Here is a 27,376-nt window from a genome sequence, read left to right as displayed (position 1 = left end):
TCCAGTGTGCTAACCACTGCGCCAATTCGATCGGTTTTATGAAATATGAGATCTTCCGTTGTACCTGTGCTTTCTTTTTACATTTAGTGTATTTCTTTATTTTCGAGTTGCGACTATTCCAGAATTAATTATATTTGAAGTTGTATGTACATTATTGTAAATCTATACAACAGTGAGAAAGCTGCAGAATTGTTCGGCTCAAAAAATGCTGAATACACTTTTATTTAGAGAAATATGCGTCTTTGGAATAGCACATCATCATAAATGATTAAATTTGCTATACGTTCTGCTGTTAATCAAAGGTCGAAATGAATAATGAAATAATGGGGGAGAGAGGGGATTTCGAAAAAAATATGTGATTTTTTTCGGCACACCATAGAACGTTTTTCACAAGCGTTCCCGTTTCAGCGGTATTCACTCAGGATCATGGTACTCATATTTTTTAAGAGCGTGTTCCACCCTCTTAATGGCGATATGAGCATGCACAAAAAAAACTGGCGTCTTTTTATTGTGCTCTACACTACAACATATTCGGAGCTGATCACAATCGAAGTGTATCCCTTGGGTAGGTTTACTTGTCAGCGACAGTGCTGTATTGAGATGCTGACAATAGTCCTACTTATATTGTGGTCCTAAATATGAGGGCTGCTCGGAAACAGAGTTTTAATGGTGTCTGGTGCGCGGAGTAGCATAGGTAACGGCGTGATTTCAGCGTAGTCGTGTCGCCTGGCACAGTAAGAGTCTGATAACGCCACGGAAAGGTTACCGAACTGTTTTTTACGTCATAGCTGCAAATTACAGTGGCTGCTGTCATGGAAAATACCGCGCCTGTCAATTAACGTTTTGTAATCCGTTTTCTGTGTGCGAAAACCATGCAAGCTCTCGAGACACACTGATAATTTTGTGCAGCATACGAGGAGAATATTATGACCGATAGTGCTGTAATAAAATGGTGACGTTTATTTCGGGACGGTCGTCCGAACGTCTATGAGGAATAAAGAATTGGATGGCAATCTGTTGAAGCAAATGGACTTCATTCAAAGGTTAATGAAGTTAATGTCAGAATTATAGAACATTTTCGGTTCCAGACTGCAGAATTAAAACTTTTCCTCAGATATCAGGGACAGTGTTGTACGAACTTGTGACTGATAAGCTTGGTTATTGCAAATTTTGTGCACGGTGGGACCCAAAGCTTCTAACTGTTGTCCACAAAACGAAGAACTTGACAGATGTATTAACGTTTCTGATGCGGTGATATGAAGAAAAAGAATTCATCAATCATATTCTGACAGGGGATGAAACATAGATTTCATAAGAAACTTCCTGGCAGAGTAAAACTGTGTGCCGGACTGAGACTCGAACTCGGGACCTTTGCCTTCCACGGGCAAGTGCTCTACGAACTGAGCTACCCAAGCACGACTCACGCACCGTCATCACAGCTTTACTTCTGCCAACACCTCGTCTCTTACCTTCCCCCGAGTTCGAGTCTCGGTTCGGCACATAGTTTTAATCTGCCAGGAAGTGTCATATCAGCGCACATTCCGCTGCAGAGTGAAAATCTCATTATAGATTTCATACATCAGCGTGATGGCAAAAAAATCCAATCAATGCAGTGAGGACACGCTAGTTCGCCACATATGCCGTTGAGGTACCGCCAAACATTTTTTGCGCGACAATTGATAACTATTTTTTGTGCCAGAAGGGGAGAAATCACCGTTGACTTTATGGAAAAAGTCACTACAAACTCGACATTTATTGTGAAACCCTAAACAAGTCCAGAAGGCCCATCTAGAAACAAAAGGCGCTGCCCATTCTCTGCTGGAGTGCAGGTTATTCTTCGTGTTTTTCTGTTCCTGTTAATACATATCGGTAAAACGACTGATCTGGTAGCGCTCTATCGAGTGGGCACGTAAAATTCCACTTTCAAAATCATTTTGTTTGCAACGGGAAACAAACCAACTCTTTCAATCGACACTGGGCTTCGCATGAAAGACTTGGTGAGCAGGATTTGTACGGGCTGACTCCAGCTACCTGCCGAAACATCGAAGAAAATGATACTGACGAGTCTAAGGATTGACACCCTGCGTAAGCAGAATAATATACGTGCCCCAATATTAATGTTAGTACCATTTCACAGTTTTTGAAAAGGTCATATGATAGTCTGTTGAAACAAGAAGTATAATTACTCATGAATTATTCGCAAGATTACGCCATATGTACCCATTAAAACGGAGTATTCCCCTTCCATCTTATATGTTGGAATAGTTTTAGACACTATTCAAGGTGATGCACGTCATGGTAATACTGTCTTTCTTCGTTTCGATAGTGATTTCTTCCTCCTTCTGATACAGGAACCTGGAAGTGACCGCACTCGCGTACGTTCTCGTATTGCAGGTCTTCTCTGGTTCATTTAGACAAAAAGTCATCTCAACAGGCATCTGAAGATGAATCTGTCATTTTGCAATAGGTAACTGCGCTATTTTTTGCTAAAGAAAACTATTTACAGTGGCTGCTGTATTTACTGTCAATAAGAATCTATCTGTAATTGTAGACAGCCACGATCTAATTATATTACGAGTATTTTCCCACAAAATGGGGCAAACTCTCGCCCGTCAAAATATTGAGCAATGTGGAAGAGCACCAGTGCTAGCAAGGTGCAGCAGTAGCGAAACAGTGTACCCTCTTGTTGGTATAAAATAATTTGAAGCCATTTTGACTACTTTTCGGCAGTGACTGTCTCAAGAAATATGTAAAGGTTTTTTTTAATTTCCGCTACCAGTCAAAACCTTTGTTAACTATTGTATTACTTATTTATTTAGCGACATTTTTCGAGGATTACACCTTATCTTCAGGCTAAATGGCATTACAAAAACAACTTTACAATAAGGTCATACTGATATTACATAGTCTTCTCGTAAATGCTGTGGTCATTTTTGTTCTTCTGGCGTGGCAGTCTCGTTGTGACGTGTTGTGGTGTACCTATATCCGTGGCTCTCTTGGTCACTGTTCACTAATTGTCACTAACATGGCAGTAACTTGGAAACATGATTCACACAACAGAACTGTTTGTTATCGTGTTTCCAAGTTACTGCTATGTTAGTGACAATTAGTGAACAGTGACCAAGAGAGCCACGGATATAGGTACACCACAACACGTCACAACGAGACTGCCACGCCAGAAGAACAAAAATGACCACAGCATTTACGAAAAGACCATGTAATTTCAGTATGACCTCATTGTAAAGTTGTTTTTGTAATGCCATTTAGCCTGAAGATGAGGTTAAACCTCGAAATGATTCAAATGGCTCTGAGCGCTATGGAACTTAACTTCTTACGTCATCAGTCCCCTAGGACTTAGAACTATTTAAACCTAACTAACCTAAGGACACCACACACATCCATGCCCGAGGTCGGATTCGAACCTGTGACTGTAGTGGTCACGCGGTTCCAGACTGCAGCGCCTAGAACCGCTCGGCCACCACGGCCGGCATTTAACCCTCCAAACATGTCGCTAAATAAATAAGTAATACAATAGTCAACAAAGTTTGTAACTGGTAGCGGTAATTTAAAAAAAAAAAAAAAGAAAAAAAGAGGCCTTTACAATGTACCCTCTACTTGAAGGAAAAATTCATTATTTACCTACTGAAGAATTTGGTAAAGAAAGAAAAATCTCTGGGATAACTTATGAATGCACATCAAAATTAGCGAACTTCATTTGGTTGGTTAATCACTTGCATCAGTAAAGAATTACCTCGAGCAACAAAAAGTGTCCGTACTTGACGGAAGTTTTGCTCGAGGTCAGTGGTTCAGACTAACTGGTGTCGCTGTTGTGCAGGTCCATCTTCCAGGACATGGTGAGCATGGACGCGCTGGTGATGAAGATCATGAACTTCGCGCAGCGCCTGGTGGACGCGGACCGCGCCTCGCTCTTCCTGGTGGACAGCAAGAGCAAGGAGCTGTACGCGCGCATCTTCGACGTCGGCGTCTCCAGCGGCGACGAGGACGGCGACAGCAACCTCTCCGACTCGGGCGACTCCGTGCTCAAACCGCCGGCGTCCAAGGAGATCAGGTGAGCGCGAGTCTTCCCCTCTCTCCTATTACACTACCTCAGATTGCATCTAGTCGCATTAAACTAGCCGCTGCTCAGGAAATTAGTTTAGGAAATAGGACAGTCAAAACAGCACACGCATTTTGTTATCTGCGTAGCCAAATAAGGGACTGTGGCCTTGGTTGAAAGGATGAAGTGGAAACCGGAAACATCAAAAGAGGCGATTCTGAAAAATATTCGTTCACATTGAGACAGCCTGCACATTGATACAGCCGAATGGCTTGGAGTCGCTGCCTTCCGTGCGGAAGGACCGAGGTTCGATTCTCAATGCGCCCTCCGATTTTTCTGATTTAGGGAGGTCTGAAGTGGGGTCCACACAGACTAATGGGGCCACATGAGGAGCTGCTTGAATAAAGAAGCAGCGGCATCATCGGAATTCACCCACTGGCAGCAATGGCTGGAGCGATTGGCTACATGCTGATCTCGTACTGCCTTGCACGCCACTCGGGACGGGCCCAACACCTAATCCGTGGGTGGTGTTTACGTTTACGTGCTTACACTGAAAGCAAATTCGAGTTTTGTCTTCCTAAAGGTATTTGTCTGGAATGTACACTTGTAAGGAAATGAAACTTGGACGATAAACAGTTCAGACAAGAATACGATAGATGTTTTGAAATTTAAAATTCCGAACATTGGGTGGGTAGATCTGATAACTAATGAAGTATTACTAAATCTAATTGAGGAGAAAAGAAATTTACGTCATGGAGGAAAGCGCGGGGGCTTAAACCTGAATATGGAGACAAAGGCTTGGCTGCAGCAACTGGGTTCAAGTGGATATAAGTTGCTGTAGTTATGCAGAGGTGAAGATGTATGCACAGGGTAGACTAGGGTGGAGAGCTGCATCAAACCAGTCTTTGTGCAACAAGAATATTACATAAATTGACACTGCATTAGTTGTACTCTCAGTATTGGCGTATCTTCCACGTCCTAAATAAGGTGTTTAGAATTTTATTACTTCATACGCAGAAACTGCTTCGTATATAAAGATAATTTAACATCACGTCTTATTGTTCAGAAACGCCACAAACTGATTGCATCATAATGACCGTTTTGCATAGCGTACTTACTTCCTTCTTTCGTTGATTCAAGTTACCAGTTCATTTCTGTTACCCACATCCGATATCTTGCGGATATCGTGTTTTAGTAATTGGTGCCTTTATCAGTATTCTTAAAGCTATTGAACATCGTACCATACATATTACATAATTGAATAGTTTCTTAAAGTCCTGAAATACCATTAAATGCCAAAATTTCATCGATTATAAACACATTAGAATTTTTTTCCGTGTTTTCACCTTTTCGTGAAACCAAACAGAGGTTCGTCCTAGTACACCTTTAAGTTTGTAGCTGTTTTTCTGTTTATTACTGTAGCCGATTTAATATATAAATATCAATATCGCCACTTCACTAGTAACTTTTCATATTGTGCAATGGATAGTTTGTAACTTCTGCCTTTTGAAATTTTGGATACATTACTGTTTATTTAGATGTTCGGCAGTCACTCTGTTAAAAGAGACGACTCACAAAAAAGAACGTCCCCCAAAGAAATAAACCGTCAGCCTATTGTTCGTGACGTTTCTGTAATTAATGGCCACGCACTTAGCAATTACACATGTTCAGGATCTGGTACAGATGACAACCCTGTGTATATATAACATAAGTTTATTGGCTCACAACAATGAATGTTTCTATGTCCTCAACACCAACACTTCCGTAATCCACACTGATAAAAAATTCCTCATTTCCAACAAGTTACCGCTTAATTCATCGTGATACTTTCAACGATACCTGTTTCAAGTTTAACTATATTGTCCTATAGTTCTTTAATCCACGTAAATCCTGACAGTAACTTCAGTTGTACTCACGCTGTAAAGAGCAACAGTCGCTCCTTCTGCTTAATTTAAGAGTACACCATCCAGTCACGTTAATATAACCACCACCCATACTCGATCTCAACGTATAAAAACAACTCATAGATGGTAGATGGCAGCAATAGCAGTGGAGGCTATATAAAGTGTGTCGGGGACAGGCGGACAACAGTGCAGTCGTCGTAATGCAGAAACGAAGCCACTTATCGGACGTCTGAAAGGGTATTATCATTGACTTTCGGGGCAAGGGTGGAAGGGTTTCCGAAACGGCAAAGTTTATAATCTTTTAAAATATACCGAGCATGGCAAAATAGCGCTATCCGAAACCAGCACCGAGGTAACTGTGGTGCACCACGGGCCATAGATGACGGGAGAACGACGGCTGCATAGATGGGCAAAGGCCTATAAACGCGCAGCTGTTGAGCAACTGACCGCCCAGATGGACAGAAGGATTACCAACTGTATCTCCTCAATGAGCGTTAAACGAACATTGCTGCGTATGGGCGTCCGTAGCAGGCGCCTGGTTCTTGCACCCATGCAGACTGTTGTTCTTCGGCGACGAAGGCTGGAATATGCAGGCCAGTACCGTAACCTTGACGTCCACTGAGAGCTGTGATGTGTGGTGTGTGTTCCCGCGGCAGGTTCCCCGTGGGCACGGGCATTGCGGGCCAAGTGGCGCTCACGGGGGAGGTGCTCAACATCGCCGACGCCTACTCGGACCCGCGCTTCAACCGCACCGTCGACCAGATCACCGGCTACCACACGCGCTCCATCCTCTGCATGCCCATCTTCATCCGCGGCAACATCATCGGCGTCGTCCAGATGGTCAACAAGCACACCGGAACCTTCACCAAGGTCAGTGCCCGCATCAGCGCCAATCTCATTTACGCGGCACCGTGTTGAAGTGTAGAAATATGCCACTAAACACGTATACAGCTACATAACCTAGCCAACTTAGGAACAATCAACAGGGAGCATGTTTCTCTCCACATTATTATTATCTTACGTCACTTTTAGTTGTTTCACTAATTGCATAGAGCTTTCAAGTGCCCTCACAAATAAAAGTACACTGGCCTTAGGTTCGGAGAGCGAGGAGGCCACGCAATTATTCCAACTCTACCCACCCATCTGTCACCGAAGCTGTTATTTAGAAGCCGACGGACATTAACACTAAAATGAGAAGGTGTTCCATCGTGTACGAAGAACATATTTTATCGCATATTTAAAGGCACATCTGCTATGAGAACAGGTAAACGCTCTTTACGAAATTATCATAACTTTGTCCGTTGAGCCTGGGTGGAAGAAAGTGAGGCCCTACCAAACAGTCACCAACAATTCCGCCCCTAACATAGACAAAAATCTTTGTTGATGAGTTGCTTAATCAGCTGTGAGAGGATTGACGTCTGCCCGTACATACCGATTGTGAAAATTTACAATCTCGTCTCGTTGAAACGACGCCTCTTCTGTAAACAGCATCGTTGTACTAAAAACAGGATTGACACTTTGTTAAATAAACCATTCGCAGAAGAGTACTCGTCAAGGAAAATCAGTTGCTGATCGTGCCTGCACACGCTGTAAATTGTATGGATAAACCTGGTGCTCGTGTAACACTCGCCGAACAGTCACGTGTGTTGCAGTTTCATGTCATTTACTGACACTAGGGTCGTCGTCAAGTGAATGAAGAATTTCCGGCTCCCGTTGCGGTGTCCTCGTGCTTCTAGGCCTCCCCCGGTCGCGACTATCAGGCTTAAATGCCCCATGTTCCCTAAGTCAACAATCAATGGCTTCAAAGTTTTCCTGTCGGGGCACCTTCACCCTGGAAATCTCTCCCTGCACAAACGTTGAGCGCGAATGGCATTGCCGTCAGCTAATCCAAACATCAGATGGGAATCTGCCATCTCTGCATTTGTGTACATTGCCGAAGAGACAAGTCTGTGATTAACTCTACTTAGTGACCCGTGTGCTTGCAACGTTCGTACTGATCACTAGAACAGATGATGCTATCTGTAAGCAAAAATGGCTCTGAGCACTATGCGACTCAACTTCTGAGGTCATCAGTCGCCTAGAACTTAGAACTAATTAAACCTAACTAACCTAAGGACATCACACACATCCATGCCCGAGGCAGGATTCGAATCTGCGACCGTAGCGGTCACGCGGTTCCAGAGTGAAGCGCCTTTAACCGCACGGCCACACCGGCCGGCTATCTGTAAGCAAGCGATAATGTACGTTGTATGCCAACAGAGACATGTAAAACAAAACGTGGCCGTGCACTACGTAGATAGACTTCATCAAGAGTGCACGTTCCGTCTCCTGTCTTTCCCATGATTAATGAGTTGGATAAAACGAGTCGTAGTATGGAAACAAAGTGTTTCGAGATGCATGTCCATACAACATAATTTCTTCGTCTACGTGTGACGAATGTGTCGTGCAATTTGTCCCGTACATTTTTGTTACACCCTGTATACAAGGTGCCCCATTTATCTTGACCACCTCAAGCAATATTTTGTTCAAAAGAAAAACATATACATCAAGCAGTTGTTTATCTACCAGGGGGACATTAACCCTAGTTCGAGTCTCCGTCCGGCACACAGTTTTAATCTGCCAGGAAGTTTCATATCAGCGCACACTCCGCTGTAGAATGAAAATTTCATTCTAGAAACATCCCCCAGGCTGTGGCTAAGCCATGTTTCCGCAATATCCTTTCTTCCAGGAGTGCTAGTTCTGCAAGGTTCACAGGAGAGCTTCTGTGAAGTTTGGAAGGTAGGAGACGAGGTACTGGCGGAATTGAGACTGTGAGGACGGGGACTGAGTCGTGCTTGGGTAGCTCAGTCGGTAGATCACTTGCCCGCGAAAGGCAAAGGTCCCGGGTTCGAGTCTCGGTCCGGCACACAGTTTTAATCTGCCAGGAAGTTTCATTAACCAGCATGACTGTCTGTCCTTCAACTCTGTTCGTTACGAAGATATGAACAGCAGTAAGTCTTTATTAAATAGCCCCCCCCCCCTATATTTCATATTTGATGAACCACTTTCTCTCATCTAGATTTGTTCACAAACGTATCGCAATGTACCATTCACGTTATTAAAAACGTAACACAAAACTGTCTTTGACTCTGCCTTACTAGCACACAGTACAAGTACCCCGGATATCTAAGCCGTCCACTTTCTGGAGTTGACAGCAAACAAATGGGAACACAACAGGATTTTGTGAGAACAATCAAGAACTGTGTTCACTACAAACGGTGTCCAGAAACAGTCTGAAAAGTTTGCAGTGCAGGAGTGTTTCAGGGTAGGTTGTGATGATAACTGTTAAGAAAAAAATTCTATGCTTTGCGCCGTTTACGAGTTAGTTAGCAATTCAGTTATCCAATCTGGCCGTTTCACGAGCCAATTCAAGCCAAGCGCCCCCCCCCCCCCCCCCCCGGATACAATTAGTATTACTTGTTGATTAAAATGGCTCTGAGCGGTATGGGACTTAACATCTGAGGTCATCAGTCCCCTAGAACTTAGAACTACTTAAACCTAACTAACCTAAGGACATCACACACATCCATGCCCGAGGCAGGATTCGAACCTGCGACCGTAGTATCTCTTGTTGTCATAGCGTGGATGATAATGCGCGAGATCGCTCAGCCTTTGGCTCTGGTTCTATCTTTACTACCGTTCCATTTCCAATTTTTGTATCATTTCTTGTTCGGCTGTGGGAAACCAAACGAAATATGTCTTTGGCGACACCGTCTCTGGCGGGCCGCTTGAAATGGCGCGCGCAACGGCCTAACTGACTAACTTCAATGCTAATTAACTCTGAAACGGCGCAACCTATGGAATCTTTTTCTGAATGATTATTTTTCTGCAGAACCCACCCTCCGACACTCTTCAAGCTTTTCAGACTGTTTCTGATCACCCTGTGTATAACATATAGTTGAATAGCTCTGTATTCTATATGAGAAAACAATATTGCAGTTACTCTTCTGCTACGTTACATTCTACACAGATGTATAACATTTCTACTTTCTTTTCATTGCTGTACTTGACACTACCGGCAGAAAAGGAGGGAAGGATTTTGCTGTAGTTGTAATCGCGGTCAGTAGAAGGCGTCAAAACCAACGTAACTAAAACTAATTGTTAAATATTACGATTGCCTTGTTAGCAGATATTAAATTATCGTTGCCTCAATTTGGCTGGCAATCGGATCCTTAATCATTGTTCATTTTATAGCTGACCGTCAAGGACTTCTGTTGCAGTAAAAGAACCCAAAAGATAATATTGATAGGTAATGCTGCCGTGATATGACCAGAAGATTTTATCACAGATATAATGACGGAATGGTTAACTATTCTCTCTTTAAATTCTCACTTTACTTTCCCACAGATAATGAACGTGGTAATAGGATAACTGAGTCACTAACTACGAAAGACTCGAAAGGTATATAAAAATTCAAAATTTGTGAATTTATTTGAACAAAAAGATCTTTAGAGTCCGTTTATTACATTAGTAAGTAGTATACCTGAAATTAAAATTGTAAATGAAGGTAAAAAATTACTTTAACTGAAATTCAGTCAATTATCCCTAGTGGCTTCGTTAAGAAAAGAAAAGAAAGAAATGCTAAGTCATGAATCATCACAGGAAATTTAGAGAAATGAAAAATCCTAACCAACTTGACTGATTGAGTTTAAGGATTTGACAGTTTATGAAGTTGTGTAATTCCCAAAAACGCTCCACTGCCTTGAGATATTTCAACTATTCAGAAACATATTCGATTACCAAAAACCAAAACCCAGTACGCTCATAATTACAGTTGGTCATGTGTAATATGAGAACGGATAATATGGCGTTCTTATGGAATGTAAACAATGGCCAGACTGCTAAATTTACATTTTGGTACTTTTTATCTTTTTGTCAATTCCAATTAATTTTACTGGAGGATATAAAAAAAATGACTGGCGGCGTGTGACATTCGTGAAACTAATGTCGCTTACTCAAACAGACCTTTAGTTGAAAACGGTTGACTGAATGACTGTCATGTATATTCCTTGTATTTCCATTTCTTTATTATCAACTCCAGCAAGTGGACGAGTTATGTTGCACTGGGACATTCACTGTGTATTAGTAAAGGAGAATCAATGTCAGTTTTAATTACGTTTTTAATAACGTCATGTTTACGTGAGCAGTACAAAAAATGGTTCAGATGGCTCTGAGCACTATGTGACTTAACTTCTGAGGTCATCAGTCGCCTAGAACTTAGAACTAATTAAACCTAACCAACCTAAGGACCTCACACACATTCATGCCCAAGGCAGGATTCGAACCTGCGACCGTAGCGGTCGCTCGGTTCCAGACTGTAGCACCTAGAACCGCACGGCCACTTCGGCCGGCTGTGAACAGTACATTTTGATACGTTTTAAACACGTCCGAAGTAAACTGAGTAGACTGACGAATAAAATCTGTAGGTTGCTATTTTGAAAACTGCTCCTGGTAGCTGAGTGGTCAGCACGATGGCATGTCATACCTAACGGCCCGGGTTCCGTTCCCGGCTTGGTCGGAGATTTTCTCCGCTCAGGAACTGGGTGTTGTGTTGTCCTTATCATCATCATTTCACCCCCATCGACACCCAACTCGCCGAAGTGGCGTCAATTCGAAAGACTTTCACCAGGCGAACGGTCTATACGACGGGAGGCCCTAGCCACACGGCATTTCCATTTATTTTGAAAAACACTTCTCGCTATTCATATTGTCGTAATGGTCAAAATTTCAAGAATAGCAGTCATGGCTCCCTGGAAGTTAAACGACATTTCCGTGATATATTTTTTTATATTGCTTTTGGACAAAAAGTTATTTCGAGTGGTAAAGATGAATAGGATAGCCTTTGTATTCTTCTTGACTAAAAGGAACGTGATAAAAATTCATCACAATTAATACAAAATTCTTTCGGTTTGTTGCCTAGGTAGAACCAAGCTTATGATATAGTCTAACGAAGGCCACGTACAATAACACCCGAAACATTGGTTCGTTTTGTAACATGACGCGTTCGATAACGAAGAACGATTTGTGGAAAGACTCCAACCGCCAGCCGCCTACACCCATATAATGTCACTATTAGTTTAGTCATTTCATACAAACAGATCCGTTATTGGTTTAGAATCTCAAAACTTAAGCTTCGTATATGTTTATAAAATCACTTCAGTGCACTGCATTTTTAATTAATTTCAGATTAAAATTGACTATTCCGTTCAGCTATGATCACTTTTGTGAAGCGACCATGCATATAGCAAGTAGAGTGATAACATAATTAAATCAGTTTTAATTAAGAAAAAATTCTGACTCGAAAATTATGGTTCTGCTTGAAGACTGACCTATAGGGACGTAGTGTTATATATTGCACAAGAGAGTAAAAACAGAAAGTATAACTAAATAGTCAGTTTGCTTCTACGAGTACATGTTTATGACACTCCACTGCGCAGATGGCTGCATGGGCACGGTCGGAAGCGAATAAAAAAAGTTAAATGCCACATTCCTCGGGAGCGCCCTCGTTCGTAATTCACTGCGTTGGTGCTTCAGTAAACTGTATTGCTCCTCAGGACCGACCATTACTGACCTTCGGCAGTGGGCCTCAGCGACCGACTAGCTTTCCAGATTCCTGTCTCCCTCTAAGTACAAAAGCTCACCTTCAGACAATTTAACATATTTTGGTTAAAGTGGGGCAGTAACACCATAGGCATCCTCTACATCCATTTGATGATTCCATTCCCTCAAACCTTTTGGCTCACCTTGGAGATCAAGTGATGGGCAGAGACGTACCAAATTTCTAATTGAGGCCTCCCTCACACTCAAATCAAAGGTCGAGGTACTTGAACAAACAAACTCAGTCTACTAGCATAATCTCGTACGACAAGTTCCCTGTAGCCGACGTTTTTTATCCCGCCTGGAAGGCGGCGCGTGGGTCTGCTCCTGAAAACTGAAGGGTAGGCCGAATGTAGGAACCTAGGAGGAGCAGGTAGGTAGAACTCTCGGTACTGCAATTAAAGTAAAAGTGGTTTTAGTATATCTCAACACAATAATAACGTGAATACGTAACTGTGCACTGAGGAGCACGTAGGTGCGAAGCCGGATGTATCGAAAAAGCTCACAGAAGTTACACAGGCAGAATTTGCAGTGGCTCACCCACTATGGAAATGAAACTATGTTGGTTGGTCGTCCGCTCGGGATCAAATGGGCTGAATCTGGAGCGGCTCTCGTAGAGCTGCACAGCGCCGGCTAGAGGGCGCTGTCGTCGGCGAAGATCTTCCGCTCTCGTAGTGCCAACTTAAGGACGGGCACCTACACTGTGGCAACGTAGCTGTCGATACCACAGACGTAGCGTTCACCACAGGTTCCAATTATTCGTAAAAGACATTAAGTTTTAAATCAGTTTGTAAAAAAAACACTTCCTTATCCAGATTGAGTAGCATTTTTGGCGGCGAATTTCACATTCCTTGCATGTGGCCAATAACCTTGATTAATGCTGCGGATGACCTACTGCGGTTCAACTTTGAATCAAAGGTCCCCGCCGTTCCAAAGTAATAACTTTCGCTAGTGCGCTGTATTCTGCAATTCCTAATGCATGTGAAGGGGTATACGTAGTATCTTAACAATGCGAACCTAATATTTTTATATGGAAATGTATTACAGCTGAAATTCACAACAAAATGTTACTCTTATTTGTCATAAAACGTTTTTCTTTTGTATTTAAGTAAAAATTAAAGTAGCAGTGAAAATAATAAATGTTAAACAAGGTAATATTACACATCTAAATGATTCTCTGTTGGTTACTTCTTGGTTGTTTCGACGAGAATATTAGAACATGCTACCTAGTGCAAACTGTTATTGCCTAGCTGCTGCTGACAGTATTGTAACCTATGTAGGGAAGGTTGGAGTTTTTCGTCCAATCAGCTGCATGTTCGGTACAGATCAAATTCTGGTTCACTTGGACAGGGAAGCTAGAGGAAATTACTTGAGGCCTTGTGAAAACCTAATCCGGTGATAGCGTCGGATACAAAGAAAGACCTAAGATTAGTCGGGCGCAGTATGAACCCCAACTCGGTCTCGTTTTAATTTGATGCGTTGAACAACACGCTATTTACATCGGTATCCAACTGAAAGAGCCCTTTAAAACAACAAATGCGTACTTAGTAACTAGGAACCTACCTTTCAATCCTCCTCCTTAGATAACATTAATAGGAAGTCACCCACAAGTTGGCGGTTCGTAAGATGGCGTGAAAGAAATTTCGATTAAATTATTTAAGGTTAAGGTTTTGGCTATACCTCTTTCTATCATGTTATTTCAGTTTCAGCTTATGTGCCATCGTAAAGGATAAAATTCGGTGTCATATTACGGCTTAGGAATAAGTTAAGAAATTATGGTGTCATTTTACGGCTGTGTAACCCTTGATGCTTGCAGATTTAATGTCTGTTATCAATGAGAAGAATAACATGATACTTTACCTTACAACAGCCGTTGACACTGTTACCATGAAGGTTGTCGTGTGCGCAGTACTCACAGGGAGACGTCAGAACTACCAGTTACATATACGATATTGCAGTACCTGTGTTATTCTGATTTACGATGTAAGGTTTCTTCGGAAATGCAAGCATTGCTGAAGAAATTTTGCATTATAAACAGGAATAACACAGGCACATCAGTGTCGTATTTATCCGCCAACACCGGGCCAGCATCTTTAAATAAAATGTCTCCCCCGTAGAGGAATATACATAGTGGATGTATGACTACAGGTTGTAGACACGTGGTTGGTGACATATGGACGATTGGGTCTGACCGTAAGACGTGCACGGATAGCCAAATGGTATGGGACTGCTTGCGATCAGAGGGAAATCCGGGTTTGAGTCCCTGTCCGGCACAAATTTTTACTGTCAACATTCCATTAATCAGATGATCGTTGTCCATATTCGCAGCTGCGAATACATTTAATGTATGCCAGTTACGTACGTCCTCCTGGAATAGCACACGACCTTTGTTTTCGGAGTCGATTTGTTTGCTAATATCTCCTGGATACTACGGTCGCCTATAACTTCATCTTGTAGAGCTCGCCTTGTTATTCAGTCCCAACTAATTACCTTCATCACCGTGTTCGGACTCTCTTCCCCGAAGATTTCTTGAATTAGCTGGAAGAACAGGGCATCTCTCTCCTCAAACAACTTAAAGCATTCGCAACCAGGGTTCCATCATTTCAACCATATATTGTAAAATTAACAATTATATACGAAGGCAGTAACTGTTCTCGAAAAAGAGATACTGTTGATTACCGTGCAGCTTTTCCCTGGAATAAATGATGATTAACTGAAACCCTCAGCTGCCGACAGGTGTTGTTGATATACCTCGATGTGAACAGCTAAAAATGTGTGCCCCAACCGGGACTCGAACCCGGGATCTCCAGCTTACATGGCAGACGCTCTAGCCATCTGAGCCACCGAGGACACAGATGAATAGCGCGACTGCAGGGACTTATCCGTAGCACGCTTCCCGTGAGACTCAAATTCCCAACTGTCCACAATTCTACATATGTAATGTACCTCATAGACATTTGCCCATCCACTCATTACTCGCGCACACTTTGGCGATTCCCGTAAGAGTTCGGACAACCTGTGCGCATTCACACAGACGAAGGTCAGTGGCTGGGTAGCCTTTAACTATATATACGAAGACGGTAACAGTTTCGGTTAATCATTATTTAAATTAACAATTAATACAATGTACCTTACAATGAGCTCCAGGCTCGCCCCTCTCTCTGGTGCGTATACAATAGCGTAAGTGAACTACATGTCAGGTTCCATAATGTTCAATGCCAATGCAGGCTCTCTGGTTATTCATTGGTGATCTACCTTATTTCCATCAGCGGCTGAACGAAGTAACACGTCCACCACAGCAAGTGACGAATTCCTTTCACCTTTGATGCCCACCGCAGGTGCAGCTCCTGCGTATATACTTGCCTCTGCAGAAACAGAAGCCTACCGAAAGTGTGTTGCCCCACTCCAGTTAACTTAAGATGATAGTTTTCCCCTCTACCTTCCATTTCTCGAAGAGCCTATGAGTGTACCATGGCATTTCCTAACGAAATATCATGTTATACTACATGGTGACACAGCCCTACAAAGATCTGATCCCAACAAATTTGTAGGCCGCAACATGACATCAAGTGATGTGGCTGACAATGCCACATAAGCCGAAATTTCAGTAACACTATAAAAAAAGTTACAGCTAAAAGCGGAACATAATTTCATTTACAGAATTTATAGAGAGGCTGTAGACACGCGTTAGAGGGGTTAAGAAAGTTTGTGTTTACCAGTCTCTGGATGTGAAGCGAAAGAAAAGTGGTGGTATACTGTTCCTTATCATTATTGGCTGGATTCCATATTCATTTCACATTCTGTTATGGAGTGACGGCAGGTTTATTGTCGGATTGGATCTCAGTCTCGGCGGTACACGTGACGCAATTCTAGATGCGATGGACGGCATCGATTGTCAGCTCTCCCATTCTCTCAGCAGCTGTAACTAGGTAACTAGGACATGGACGTCACACAAGAGTCCAGTGTGACAAAGGAACAAACCCGTTCCGATCTGTCTACTGTCAAAGCTTATGGCCCTCTACATCTACGTGATTACTCTGCTACCCACAGTAAAGTGCCTGGCAGAGGGTTCAATGAACCACCTTCATGCTGTCCCTCTACCGTTCATCTCTCGAATGGCACGCGGGAAAAACAAGCACTTATATTTTTCCGTGCGAGCCCTGATTTCTCTTATTTTATCGTGATGATCATTTCTCCCTATGTAGGTGGGTGCCAACAGAATGTTTTCCCAATCTGAGGAGAAAACTGGTGATTGAAATTTCATGAGAAGATCCCGCCGCAACGAAAAACGCCTTTGTTTCAATGATTGCCACTCCAATTCACGTATCATGTCTGTGACACTATCTCCCCTATTTCGCGATAATACAAAACGAGCTGCCCTTCTTAGTACTTTTTCGATGTCATCCGTCAGTCCCAACTGATGCGTATCCCACAACGCAGAGCAGTACTCCAGAATAGGGCGGACAAGCGTAGTGTAAGCACTCTCTTTGGTAGACCTGTTGCACCTTCTAAGTGTTCTGCCAATGAATCGCAGTCTTTGGTTTGCTCTACCCACAATATTATCTATGTTATCGTCCCTCCCAGTCATCTGCACCGTTTTTCTGGTCTTATGATGTGTTAGCGGAAAGAGCAGGCTTCAGGAAGACAGGTGAGTCAGCGAGTGCTGAGCCCTGAGCAGGGAGCGTGTTCCGCACTGAGTGGGTGGTGGTGGCGGTGCGCAGGAGGACGAGGAGGCGTTCGAGATGTTCGCCGTGTACTGCGGGCTGGCGCTGCACCACGCCAAGCTGTACGACAAGATCGCGCGCTCCGAGCAGAAGTACCGCGTGGCGCTCGAGGTGCTGAGCTACCACAACACGTGCGGCGAGGCCGAGGTGCAGCAGGTGCGCGAGCGCGGCATCCCGGACGCCATGCCCGGCGTCGACGAGTGAGTACCGCAGCGCTGTCGCTCTGCAGGCGCCCGGCCAGCCCAACTCAGACTTCACCACAGTCGCCCGTCAGCTCCTTTAGTACTAGTTTTAAGCAACCTGCAATCTGTGTACTACGATCATCGTGCAGTATCGTGCCTCCCATCTGCTCAAATAGCAAAAGACATCTACTACTTCAAGTTGCTCAATTCCTGATTGCTGGGTAGTTTATTTTATCTCATCATCCGTTTCTTCAATCACTTCTACATCTATATCTACATCCATACTCTGCACATACGGTATGTGGCGGACGGTACTTTGAGTACCTCTATCGGTTCTCCCTTCTATTCCAGTCTTGTATTGTTCGTGGAAAGAAAGAATGTCGGTACGCCTCTGTGTGGGCTCTAATCTCTCTGATTTTATCCTCATGGTCTCTTCGCGAGATACACATAGGAGGGAGCAATATACTGCTTCACTCCTCGGTGAAGGTATGTTCTCAAAACTTCAACAACCCCATACCGAGCTACTGGGCGTCTCTCCTGCAGAGTCTTCCACTGGAGTTTATCTATCATATACGCAACGCTTTCGTGATTACTAAATGATCCTGTAACGAAGCGCGCTGCTCTCCGTTGGATCTTCTCTATCTCCTCTGTTAACCCTATCCGGTACGGATCCCACACCAGTGAGCAGTATTCAAGCAGTGGGCGAACAAGTGTATTGTAATTTACTTCCTTTGTTTTCGAATTGCATTTCCTTAGGATTCTTCCAATGACTCTCAGTCTGGCATCTGCTTTACCGACGATCAACTTCATATGATCATTCCATTTTAAATCACTCCTAATGTCTACTCCCAGATAATTTATGGAAGCCGGCCGCGGTGGTCTAGCGGTTCTAGGCGCTCAGTCCGGAACCGCGCGACTGCTACGGTCGCAGGTTCGAATCCTGCCTCGGGCATGGATGTCTGTGATGTCCTTAGGTTAATTAGGTTTAAGTAGTTCTAAGTTCTAGGGGACTGATGACCATAGATATTAAGTCCCATAGTGCTCAGAGCCATTTGAACCATTTTTTAATTTATGGAATTAACTGCTTCCAGTTGCTGACCTGCTATATTGTAGCTAAATGATAAAGGATCTTTCTTTCTATGTATTCGCAGCACATTACACTTGTCTACATTGAGGTTCAATTGCCATTACCTTCACCACGCGTCAATTCGTTGCAGATCCTCCTGTATTTCAGTACAATTTCCCATTGTTACAACCTCTCGATATACTACAGCATCATCCGCAAAAAGCCTCAGTGAACTTCCGATGTTATCCACAAGGTCATTTATGTATATTGTGAATAGCAACGGTCCTACGACACTCCCCTGCGGCACACCTGAAATCACTCTTACTTCGGAAGACTTCTCTCCATTGAGAATGATATGCTGCGTTCTGTTATCTAGGAATTCTTCAATCCAATCACACAATTGGTCTGATAGTCCACACGCTCTTACTTTGTTCATTAAACGACTGTGGGGAACTGTGTCAAGCGTCTTGCGAAAGTCAAGAAACACGGCATCTACCTCGGAACCCTCTGAGTCTCGTGCAGCGCGAGCTGGGTTTCACACGATCGTCTTTTTCGAAACCCATGCTGATTCCTACAGAGTAGATTTCTAGTCTCCAGAAAAGTCATTATACTCGAACATAATACGTGTTCCAAAATTCTACAACTGATCGACGTTAGAGATATAGGTCTATAGTTCTGCACATCTGTTCGACGTCCCTTCTTGAAAACGGGGATGACCTGTGGCCTTTTCCAATCCTTTGGAACGCTACGCTCTTCTAGAGACCTACGGTACACCGCTGCAAGAAGGAGGGCAAGTTCCTTCGCGTACTCTGTGTAAAATCAAACTGGTATCCCATCAGGCCCAGCGGGCTTTCCTCTTTTGAGCGATTTTAATTGTTTTTCTATCCCTCTGTCATCTATTTCGATATCTACCATTTTGTCATCTGTGCGACAATCTAGAGAAGGAACTTCATCATCTGCGGAGATAGTTGGCATATAAACTTGTAATACTATGGTAGGTGTGGGCTACGATAATGCGTTCACTACGCTGTTCATAGTAATTTATTTGCCCGCGTTACTACTTTCTTATTCATTATTAAACCCACTTCTGCATTACTCGTGTTTGACTTTATTTTTGTAACTCAGTATTCATCTGAATCTAACTTCAACCTATCCATTTCCGTTTTTAGATTCCCTAACCTACCTGCCTGTTTAAGAGATCTAATACTCTACGCTCCAATCCTACAATGCCAGTTTGACACCATCCCCCTGAGTAGTCCGCGGTCCGACATCCAAATGGTGGTTTGAAACTTCCTGGCAGATTAAAACTGTATGCCGGACCGAGACTCGAACTCGGGACCTTGGCCTTTCACGGGCCTACTTGCCCTCGAAAGGCAAAGCTCCCAAGTTCGAGTCTCGGTCCGGCACACAGTTTTGATCTGCCAGGAAGTTTCATATCAGCACACACTCCACTGCAGGGTGAAAATCTCATTCTCGAATGGGAGTTTATTTCACCCCTGGATATTTTACCCAATAGGACACCATCATCATTTAACCATACAGTAGAGCTGCATGCCCAAGGGAGGAATTACGGCTATAGTTTCCGCTTGCTTTTAACCGTTCACAGTACCAACACAGCAGGGCCATTTTGGTTGTGTTACAAGGCCAGATCAGTCAATGATACTGCCCCTGCAACTACTGGAAAGACTGCTGCCCCTCTTCAGGAAGCACACGTTTGTCTGGACTCTCAACAGATATCCCTGCGTTGCGGTTGCACCTACGGTACCGCTATCCGTATCGTTGAGGCATGGATTGACAACAAGGTCCATATTATTGAAATTAAAATGTTCCCAAAAACCTTGGATTACCTGCGACCGATATCTTACCAGTATCAATGTTGATAACACGCAAAAATGGCCGGGATTCTCGATTCCCACCACGGATGAACTGTCAATACATATTTAAGTTTGTACAAAATTCTCAGTGCGCTAGTCCTACTCGCACCTCGCCAATTTTTTATTATTATTGCCATTATCGACATTATCTCGTATGTAAGTACCTGCACGAAATAATAACCTCCATCATCCTTTGGATGTTGTAACTCTTCTTTCCGTATTCTCTAATCAAAATTCCACTGAAATTCCGACACTGGATTTATTTTATTCTTGCCTAACATGTTTCACCAGCCTCCTCCGTACTTCCGTGGTCAGCGTGTTTGCCTACGCTGCAGATGACCTGGATTTGATTCCCGGTGATGCCGGAGATCTTTTTCTTTAGAAGGGGGGGGGGGGTTCTGTTTCGGGCTGCACTTAGCCATATCGTACCGACTAGCAGCTACTTGAGTAAAAAGTAGTGGCTCCGAGGTCAAGTAGGGCTGCAACGACCGGGAGAGCGGTGTGCTGACCCCATGTATCTGCATACCTCGTCCAAATGATGGCATTGGCAGAGGTGACATAGCGGTCGGTCGTTCTCGATTAGTTTCTCTGGGCCACAGCGTGGAACTTTGCTTTACTTCCTTTTGCTGACACGTTTCAACACATTCTGTGCGATCTTTAGTAGTTTTATTTATTTTCTTTCTCAAACGATATTGTCACTTAGGTGTTTATTGGTAGTTTTATACGTACCATAAGTTCTACAGCCTGAAATTAATTTTTTGATGGGTCATAAATAAAAGAAGCAAGGCAAACACGGGAAACAAGGCCACAGCAAAAAAGAACCACAAGAAACTGTAATAAGAGATAGTAAACATTGAACTGTCAATATATATAACCGATGGCGTAATATAAGGAAGAAAGTAAGTAAAAGTTACTGAAGGATGGCATAGAAAGTGCTGCAGCATGTTTGGGTAAAACAAAGCTAAAAGCGGTGGGAGAATTTCTCTCCGCATAGGCTCCATGCCTGACAGAGCCGCGCAGGACGTTTTTATGAGCGGTGAAGCACACTACATTATCTCTCGTGTAGGCCGATGATATTTGTCAGTGAAGAGCTGTTGGTGGTCAACCTTCGGCGCCGCTTGTGAAAGGGCTTTTCTTTTTGTACTGAACCGACAGGAAAAAATATATTGCCGTTAATGTCTGACAAACGGTTGCAGCAAAGGACAGGTCCTTAGTTGCCAGGATTCTTAGCACGGAGTAGTTTCCGGACGACCACAACGGAGCATGATGCAACCCCGTCAAGTCGAAGTGAATAACGACAGCGCTTGTACAGCTAACGGTAAAAAATAGCTGCAGCTGAATACCAACAAAGAAATGTAGCAAATGAGGTTGCTACACACATCATCACCCAATACGATTACAGCCCACTGTCCATGAAGAATCTATTCTCAGTAGTGTCATACACAACCGAACTGCGCATGCATGGTGTGACGATTGATAACTCCATTGTTGTTGAACCGTGATTCGTCCGACAATAGGGTATGTCAGGTATGGATACGTAGCACCAGTATGATGTCCGTCCACATCGCTGTGCATGCTGCCAAGTAAGAAAGGTTCAGCAAGTGACGTTACCGCCCCCTGCACTGTTGCTGTCGAGGAAGAGGCGTTCGGGTTACAGCAATTCAGGAAAAGCAGGAAACAGATCTGGTATTATTGACACAGCTTACGACTTGGGTATCGTAATTTTAATGCTGACTGTTACAGTTAAATAATCTATATCTACATCTACGTGATTACTCTACTATTCACAATAAAGTGCCTGCAGAGGGTTCAATGAACCACTCTACCGTTCCACTCTCGAACGGCGCGCGGGAAAAACGAGCACATAAATTTTTCTGTGCGAGCCCTGATTTCTCTTATTTTACCGTGATGATCATTTCTCACTATGTAGGTGGGTGCCAACAGAATGTTTTCGCAATCTGGGGAGAAAACTGGTGATTGAAATTTCATGAGATGATCCCGTCGCAACGGAAAATGCCTTTGTTTTAATGACAGCCACTCCGGTTCACGTATCATGTCTGTGGCACCATCTCCCCTACTTCGCGATAATACAAGACGAGCTGCCCTTCTTTGTATTTTTTCGATGTCATCCGTCAGCCCCATCTGATGCGGATCCCACACCGCACAGCAATATTCCAGAATAGGGCGGACAAGCGTGATGTAAGCAGTCTCTTTAGTGGACCTGTCGCACCTTCTAAGTGTTCTGCAATGTATCGCAGTCTTTGCTTGGCTATACCCACAACATTATCTATGTGATCGATCCAATTTAGGACATTTGTAATTGTAATCCCTAAATATTTAGTTGAATTTACAGCCTACAGATTTAAGTGACTTATCGCGTGATTGAAATTTAGCAGATTTCTTTTAGTACTCATGTGAATAACTTCACACTTTTCTTTATTCATGGTCAATTGCCACTTTTCGCGCAATACAGATATCTAAATCATTTTGCAATTCGTTTTGGTCATCTGATGACTTAACAAGACGGTAAAGGACAGCATCATCTGCAAACAATCTAAGACGGCTACTTAAATTGTCTCCTACGTCGTTAATATAGATCAGGAACAATAGACGGGCTATAACACTTCCTTGGGGAACGCCGGATATTATTTCTGTTTTACTCGATGACTTTCCGTCTTTTCCTACGAAATGTGACCTTTCTGACAGGAAATCACGAATCCAGTCGCACAACTGAGGGGATATTCCACAGGCATGCAGTTTGGTTAGAAGACGCTTGTGAGGAATGGTGTCGAAAGCCTTCTGGAAATCTAAAAATATGGAATCAATTTGACATCCCCTGTCGATAGCACTCATTACTTCATGAGTATAAAGAGCTAGTTGCGTTTCTGAAGAACGATATTTTCTGAATCCGTGCTGACTACGTGTCAATAAATTGTTTTCTTCGAGGTACTTCATAATATTCGAATACAGTATATGTTCCCAAATATATCATTGGGTTTTTTGCCAGATTTCGAGGCAGAGTTTCGGTGTGGAAATTATTGAAAGCATCTCGCATTGAAGTACGCGCTATATTTCGAACTTCTGCAAAACTTTGCCACTCTTGGAGATTTTGCGTCCTTTTAAATTTGACTTGCTTTTCTCGCTGCTTCTGTAACAGCGATCTGACCCCTTTTGTGTACCATGGGGGATCAGTATCATCACTTATTAATTTATGTGGTGTATATCTCTCAATTGCTGTCGATACTATCTCTTCGAAATCTTTCCACAACTTGTCTACGCTTACATGATCAGATCGGAAGGAGTGCAGACTGTATCTTAAAAAGGCGTTAAGAGCATTTTTATCAGCTTTTTAAATAGCTATACTTTGCGTTTCTATTTGATCGTTGTGGGAGTTACGGTATTCAGTCTAGCAGCTACTGCCTAGTGGTCGCTAATCCCTGTATTCATCACGATACAATTTGTCAAGGATTATTTGTTGCTAACAGGTCAAGTATGCTTTCGCAACCATTTATGCTTCGAGTGGACTCATTGTTCAAAATAATTTTCTGATAAAGCGTTCATTACAATTTTGGACGACGCTTTATGCCTGCCGCCGGATTTAAACGTATAATTTTTCCAGCATACCGAGGGCAGATTAAAGTCGTCACCGACTATAATTGTATGAGTGGGGTACCTATTTGAAATGAGACTCTAGTTTTCTTTGAATTGTTCAGCAACTATATCTTCTGAGTCGGGGCGGGGGGTCGGTAAAACGACCAAATTAATAGTTTAGTACGATTGTCAGGTATAACTTCTACCCATACTATTTCGCAGAAACTATCTACTTCAATTTCTCTACAAAGCAAACTACTTCTGACACAATAAATACTCCACCACCAATAGTATTTAATCTATTCTTTCTGAACACTGTTAGATCGTTAGAAAAAATTTCTGCTGAACTTATTTCCGGATTTAGCTAGCTTATTTTACCTGTAACTATTTGAGCTTCAGTGCTTTCTGTTAGGGCTTGGAGCTCTGGTTCTTTCCCAACACAGCTACGACAATTTACAACTACAATATCGATCGTTTCTACAACTAACTTACTGTGTTCTACCCGCCCCCTTTTAGACTAACGCCCTTTCTGCGGTTCCCTGAGGCCCTCCATCCTAAAAAACCGCCCAGTCCCCTCCACACAGCTCCCGCTACCCGTGTAGCCGCTTCCTGTTTCGATGGGCACGGTCACGATCACGGATTACAAACGATTGTATTCGGCTCTACCCTATGAGAAAATACGTAAACGTTCTAGTTTATATGAAGTACAGCCATGTTATAACGTTAATAGAACAGAACATAATACCACTTTCATTACTATTTAGAAGAGAGCCGTACAGAGTAATTACGTTGACGTTTTCCGACATTTCCTGTTTAGTATTTCTTTAAGTAGTGTAAAAATGTTATAATGTAATCTTTGGAACATTTTTAATTGAAGACTGCATGTTAGGTTGTGATCTGACAAAGCGCTCCGGGATTTCGACTTTGCTAATTTCATAACAGAAAGAAATTGACGACACACTTATGTCGAACCGCATATGCGTAATGTCCGTGCAGCAAATGCGTACAACCTCGGAAATCTGGATTGGAGAATACCGTTGTAGAAATCATCCAGGTCTTTCTTTCTTGTGGTCATATCAGTACTTCAACAAATCGTCACATTGTTAATTTAACATTTCCATTTGGTACCTGGTACGAACATTGCTGACAGTCACTGAATGCGGGGTTGCAAAGAGCTGAGACGTAGTAGACAAAGCTTCTACTTCTTGAAATCCCGACGCAAAACTGATTGCGAAGATTTTGTAAGACTTGCACGTACTCCTCAGCGAGACTAATATATGAAGAACGAACGTGCAGTAACTTCGGAAAATGCACAGTGTTCCCAACTGGGAGTTGATTCGTCAACAGATCCAATGTCATTTGGTTGGAGGCTTTGATTCTATAGTACATATTTGTTATGATTCAGCTCTTGTCTTGAAGTCAGGCATTTAAGTCGTCCAAATGACCATTTAAATTAGCAAGGAAAGCTAAGTCTAAAATCTTTTCTTTCAGGTGAGGTACAGACTTCTTTTATTAGTCACGAATAATGCTACTTCGTCCTTTAACTCAAAGAAACTCTGACGTCTTAGCGCTGGTCATAGCACGTTATAGTGATAAGGACGGTCACCATACTGACTGCCACATTCTTCAAGAAAACTTTTAGACTGTCTATGTTTAAGGCCTCTTGGCTTGATACAATTTGCAACTCGTGCCACGGTATCTATGAAATTCTTGAATTTAATGTACTTAGCTCGAAGAGTGTCTTGATGAAGAATGTTGTGGACTGCAATGAGATAGTGTGTTTCACCAGTAACAAGTTTCATATGTTCTTATATCCGTGTTAAGAATCCAACATTTAGTCCTACCATAGACAGAGGCCATCTGTTGCGACAGAAACAAGCTTGTTCCAACTCAGGCCCGCGTTTCCAACATCTCTTTCAAAACATATGAACTTGTCCAAACCCGTGTTGGTGCCCATAAGGGAAACTAAATCGAAAACTTCCTCTGATGTTCAACTTGTGATCGGCGCCCCTAATGAAAATCGCTAATTTCGCAGTATCTGACACATCAGTACTCTAATCGACAGCTAAGGAATAATATAGGAGGGGCGTTCAATTGTAATGCAACACTTCCTTTCTCGGCCAATTACGGTTTAAAAAATGCAGAATTTGTCATGGAATATTCCCACTTCAGTCTCTTTAGATTCCAAGAAGTTCTGATAGAGGGCAGCGTTATATGTAGCATTCGAAATGGCGTCTGTAACAGAGGTGCTTTCCAAGCGGAGAGCTGTCATTGAGTTTCTTTTGGCGGAAAACCATATCATCACAGATATTCATAGGTGCGTCCATAATGTCTACGGAAACTCATCAGTGTACAAAAGCATGGTTAGTCATTGAGCGAGGCGTCTGTCATCATCGCAACAAGGTAGCGCGAACCTGTCCGATCATCCCGCGTGCTGGCCAGCCGCACACAGCTGTGACTCCTGCAATGTGTTCGCCACCACAAAAATGTAAACGCAACTCTCCTTCTTCTTGACAACCAAGGCCTCACACAAGTCTGCTCTCCCAAGAGGAGCTCACAAAATTAGATTGGACTACTTCCTCATCCATCCTACAGCCCGGATCTCGCAGCTTCCCACTTCGGTTTGCCCCAATGAAAGATGCACTACGCGGGAAGCAGTACGTGGATGATGAGGAGATTGTTGATGCAGCCATACATTATAGAGTGGTACCAAGTGGTATAAGCCTTCCCAGGGCAGTCTATATTGAAAAATATGGTTTAGTAGCCAAAAGAGTGGGGACTAATATGGTGTATTGGAGTCCTGATCAGAAACAACCTGCTTCCAAAAAGTGTGTTGCATAATTTATTAAATGCTCCTCGTTCAAATTACGTGCCATAACACCTAGTTCCTCTTGGACGTCTGCACCCATTTCCTCAACAAGTCGCACAATAGTCTTAGGAGACAAACTTACACTGAGATGACAGAAAATCACGGGATACCTCCTAATGTCGTGTCGGACTTCCTATTGCCCGGCTTAGTGCGGCAGCTGGACATGACATGGGCTCAACAAGTTGATGGAGGACCCCTGCAGAAACACTGAGCCATGCTGCCTCTATAGCCAGTCATAATTGCGAAAGTGTTGTCCGTGCAGGATTTTGCGCAAGAACTGACCTCTCGATTATGTCCCATGTATATTCGATGGGACCCAAGTCGGGAGACCTGGCTGGCTGAATCATTCGCTCGAATTATCCAGAATGTGCTTCAACCAAGTGCGAACTATTGTGTCCTGGTGACAATTCCATACTTGTTTGGGAATATGATGTACATGAAAGGCTGCAAATGGTCTCCAGGTAGCCGAAAAT

General features: G+C 43.1%; 1 protein-coding gene across 1 annotated transcript in view; it reads left to right on the top strand.

The window, feature by feature from the left end:
• LOC124795848 (probable 3',5'-cyclic phosphodiesterase pde-5) overlaps window positions 1-27,376 on the top strand; it is a 762,693-nt gene that overhangs the window by 639,145 nt on the left and 96,172 nt on the right. The window contains exons 8-10 of the mRNA XM_047259933.1: window positions 3,836-4,069; window positions 6,618-6,831; window positions 17,319-17,521. Of these exons, the coding sequence (XP_047115889.1) occupies window positions 3,836-4,069; window positions 6,618-6,831; window positions 17,319-17,521 (651 nt within the window). The remainder of the gene's footprint in view (window positions 1-3,835; window positions 4,070-6,617; window positions 6,832-17,318; window positions 17,522-27,376) is intronic.

Source organism: Schistocerca piceifrons, chromosome 1 (assembly GCF_021461385.2).
Source record: "Schistocerca piceifrons isolate TAMUIC-IGC-003096 chromosome 1, iqSchPice1.1, whole genome shotgun sequence".
Classification (NCBI taxonomy): domain Eukaryota; kingdom Metazoa; phylum Arthropoda; class Insecta; order Orthoptera; family Acrididae; genus Schistocerca; species Schistocerca piceifrons.
This window is presented reverse-complemented; position numbering and strand designations above follow the sequence as displayed.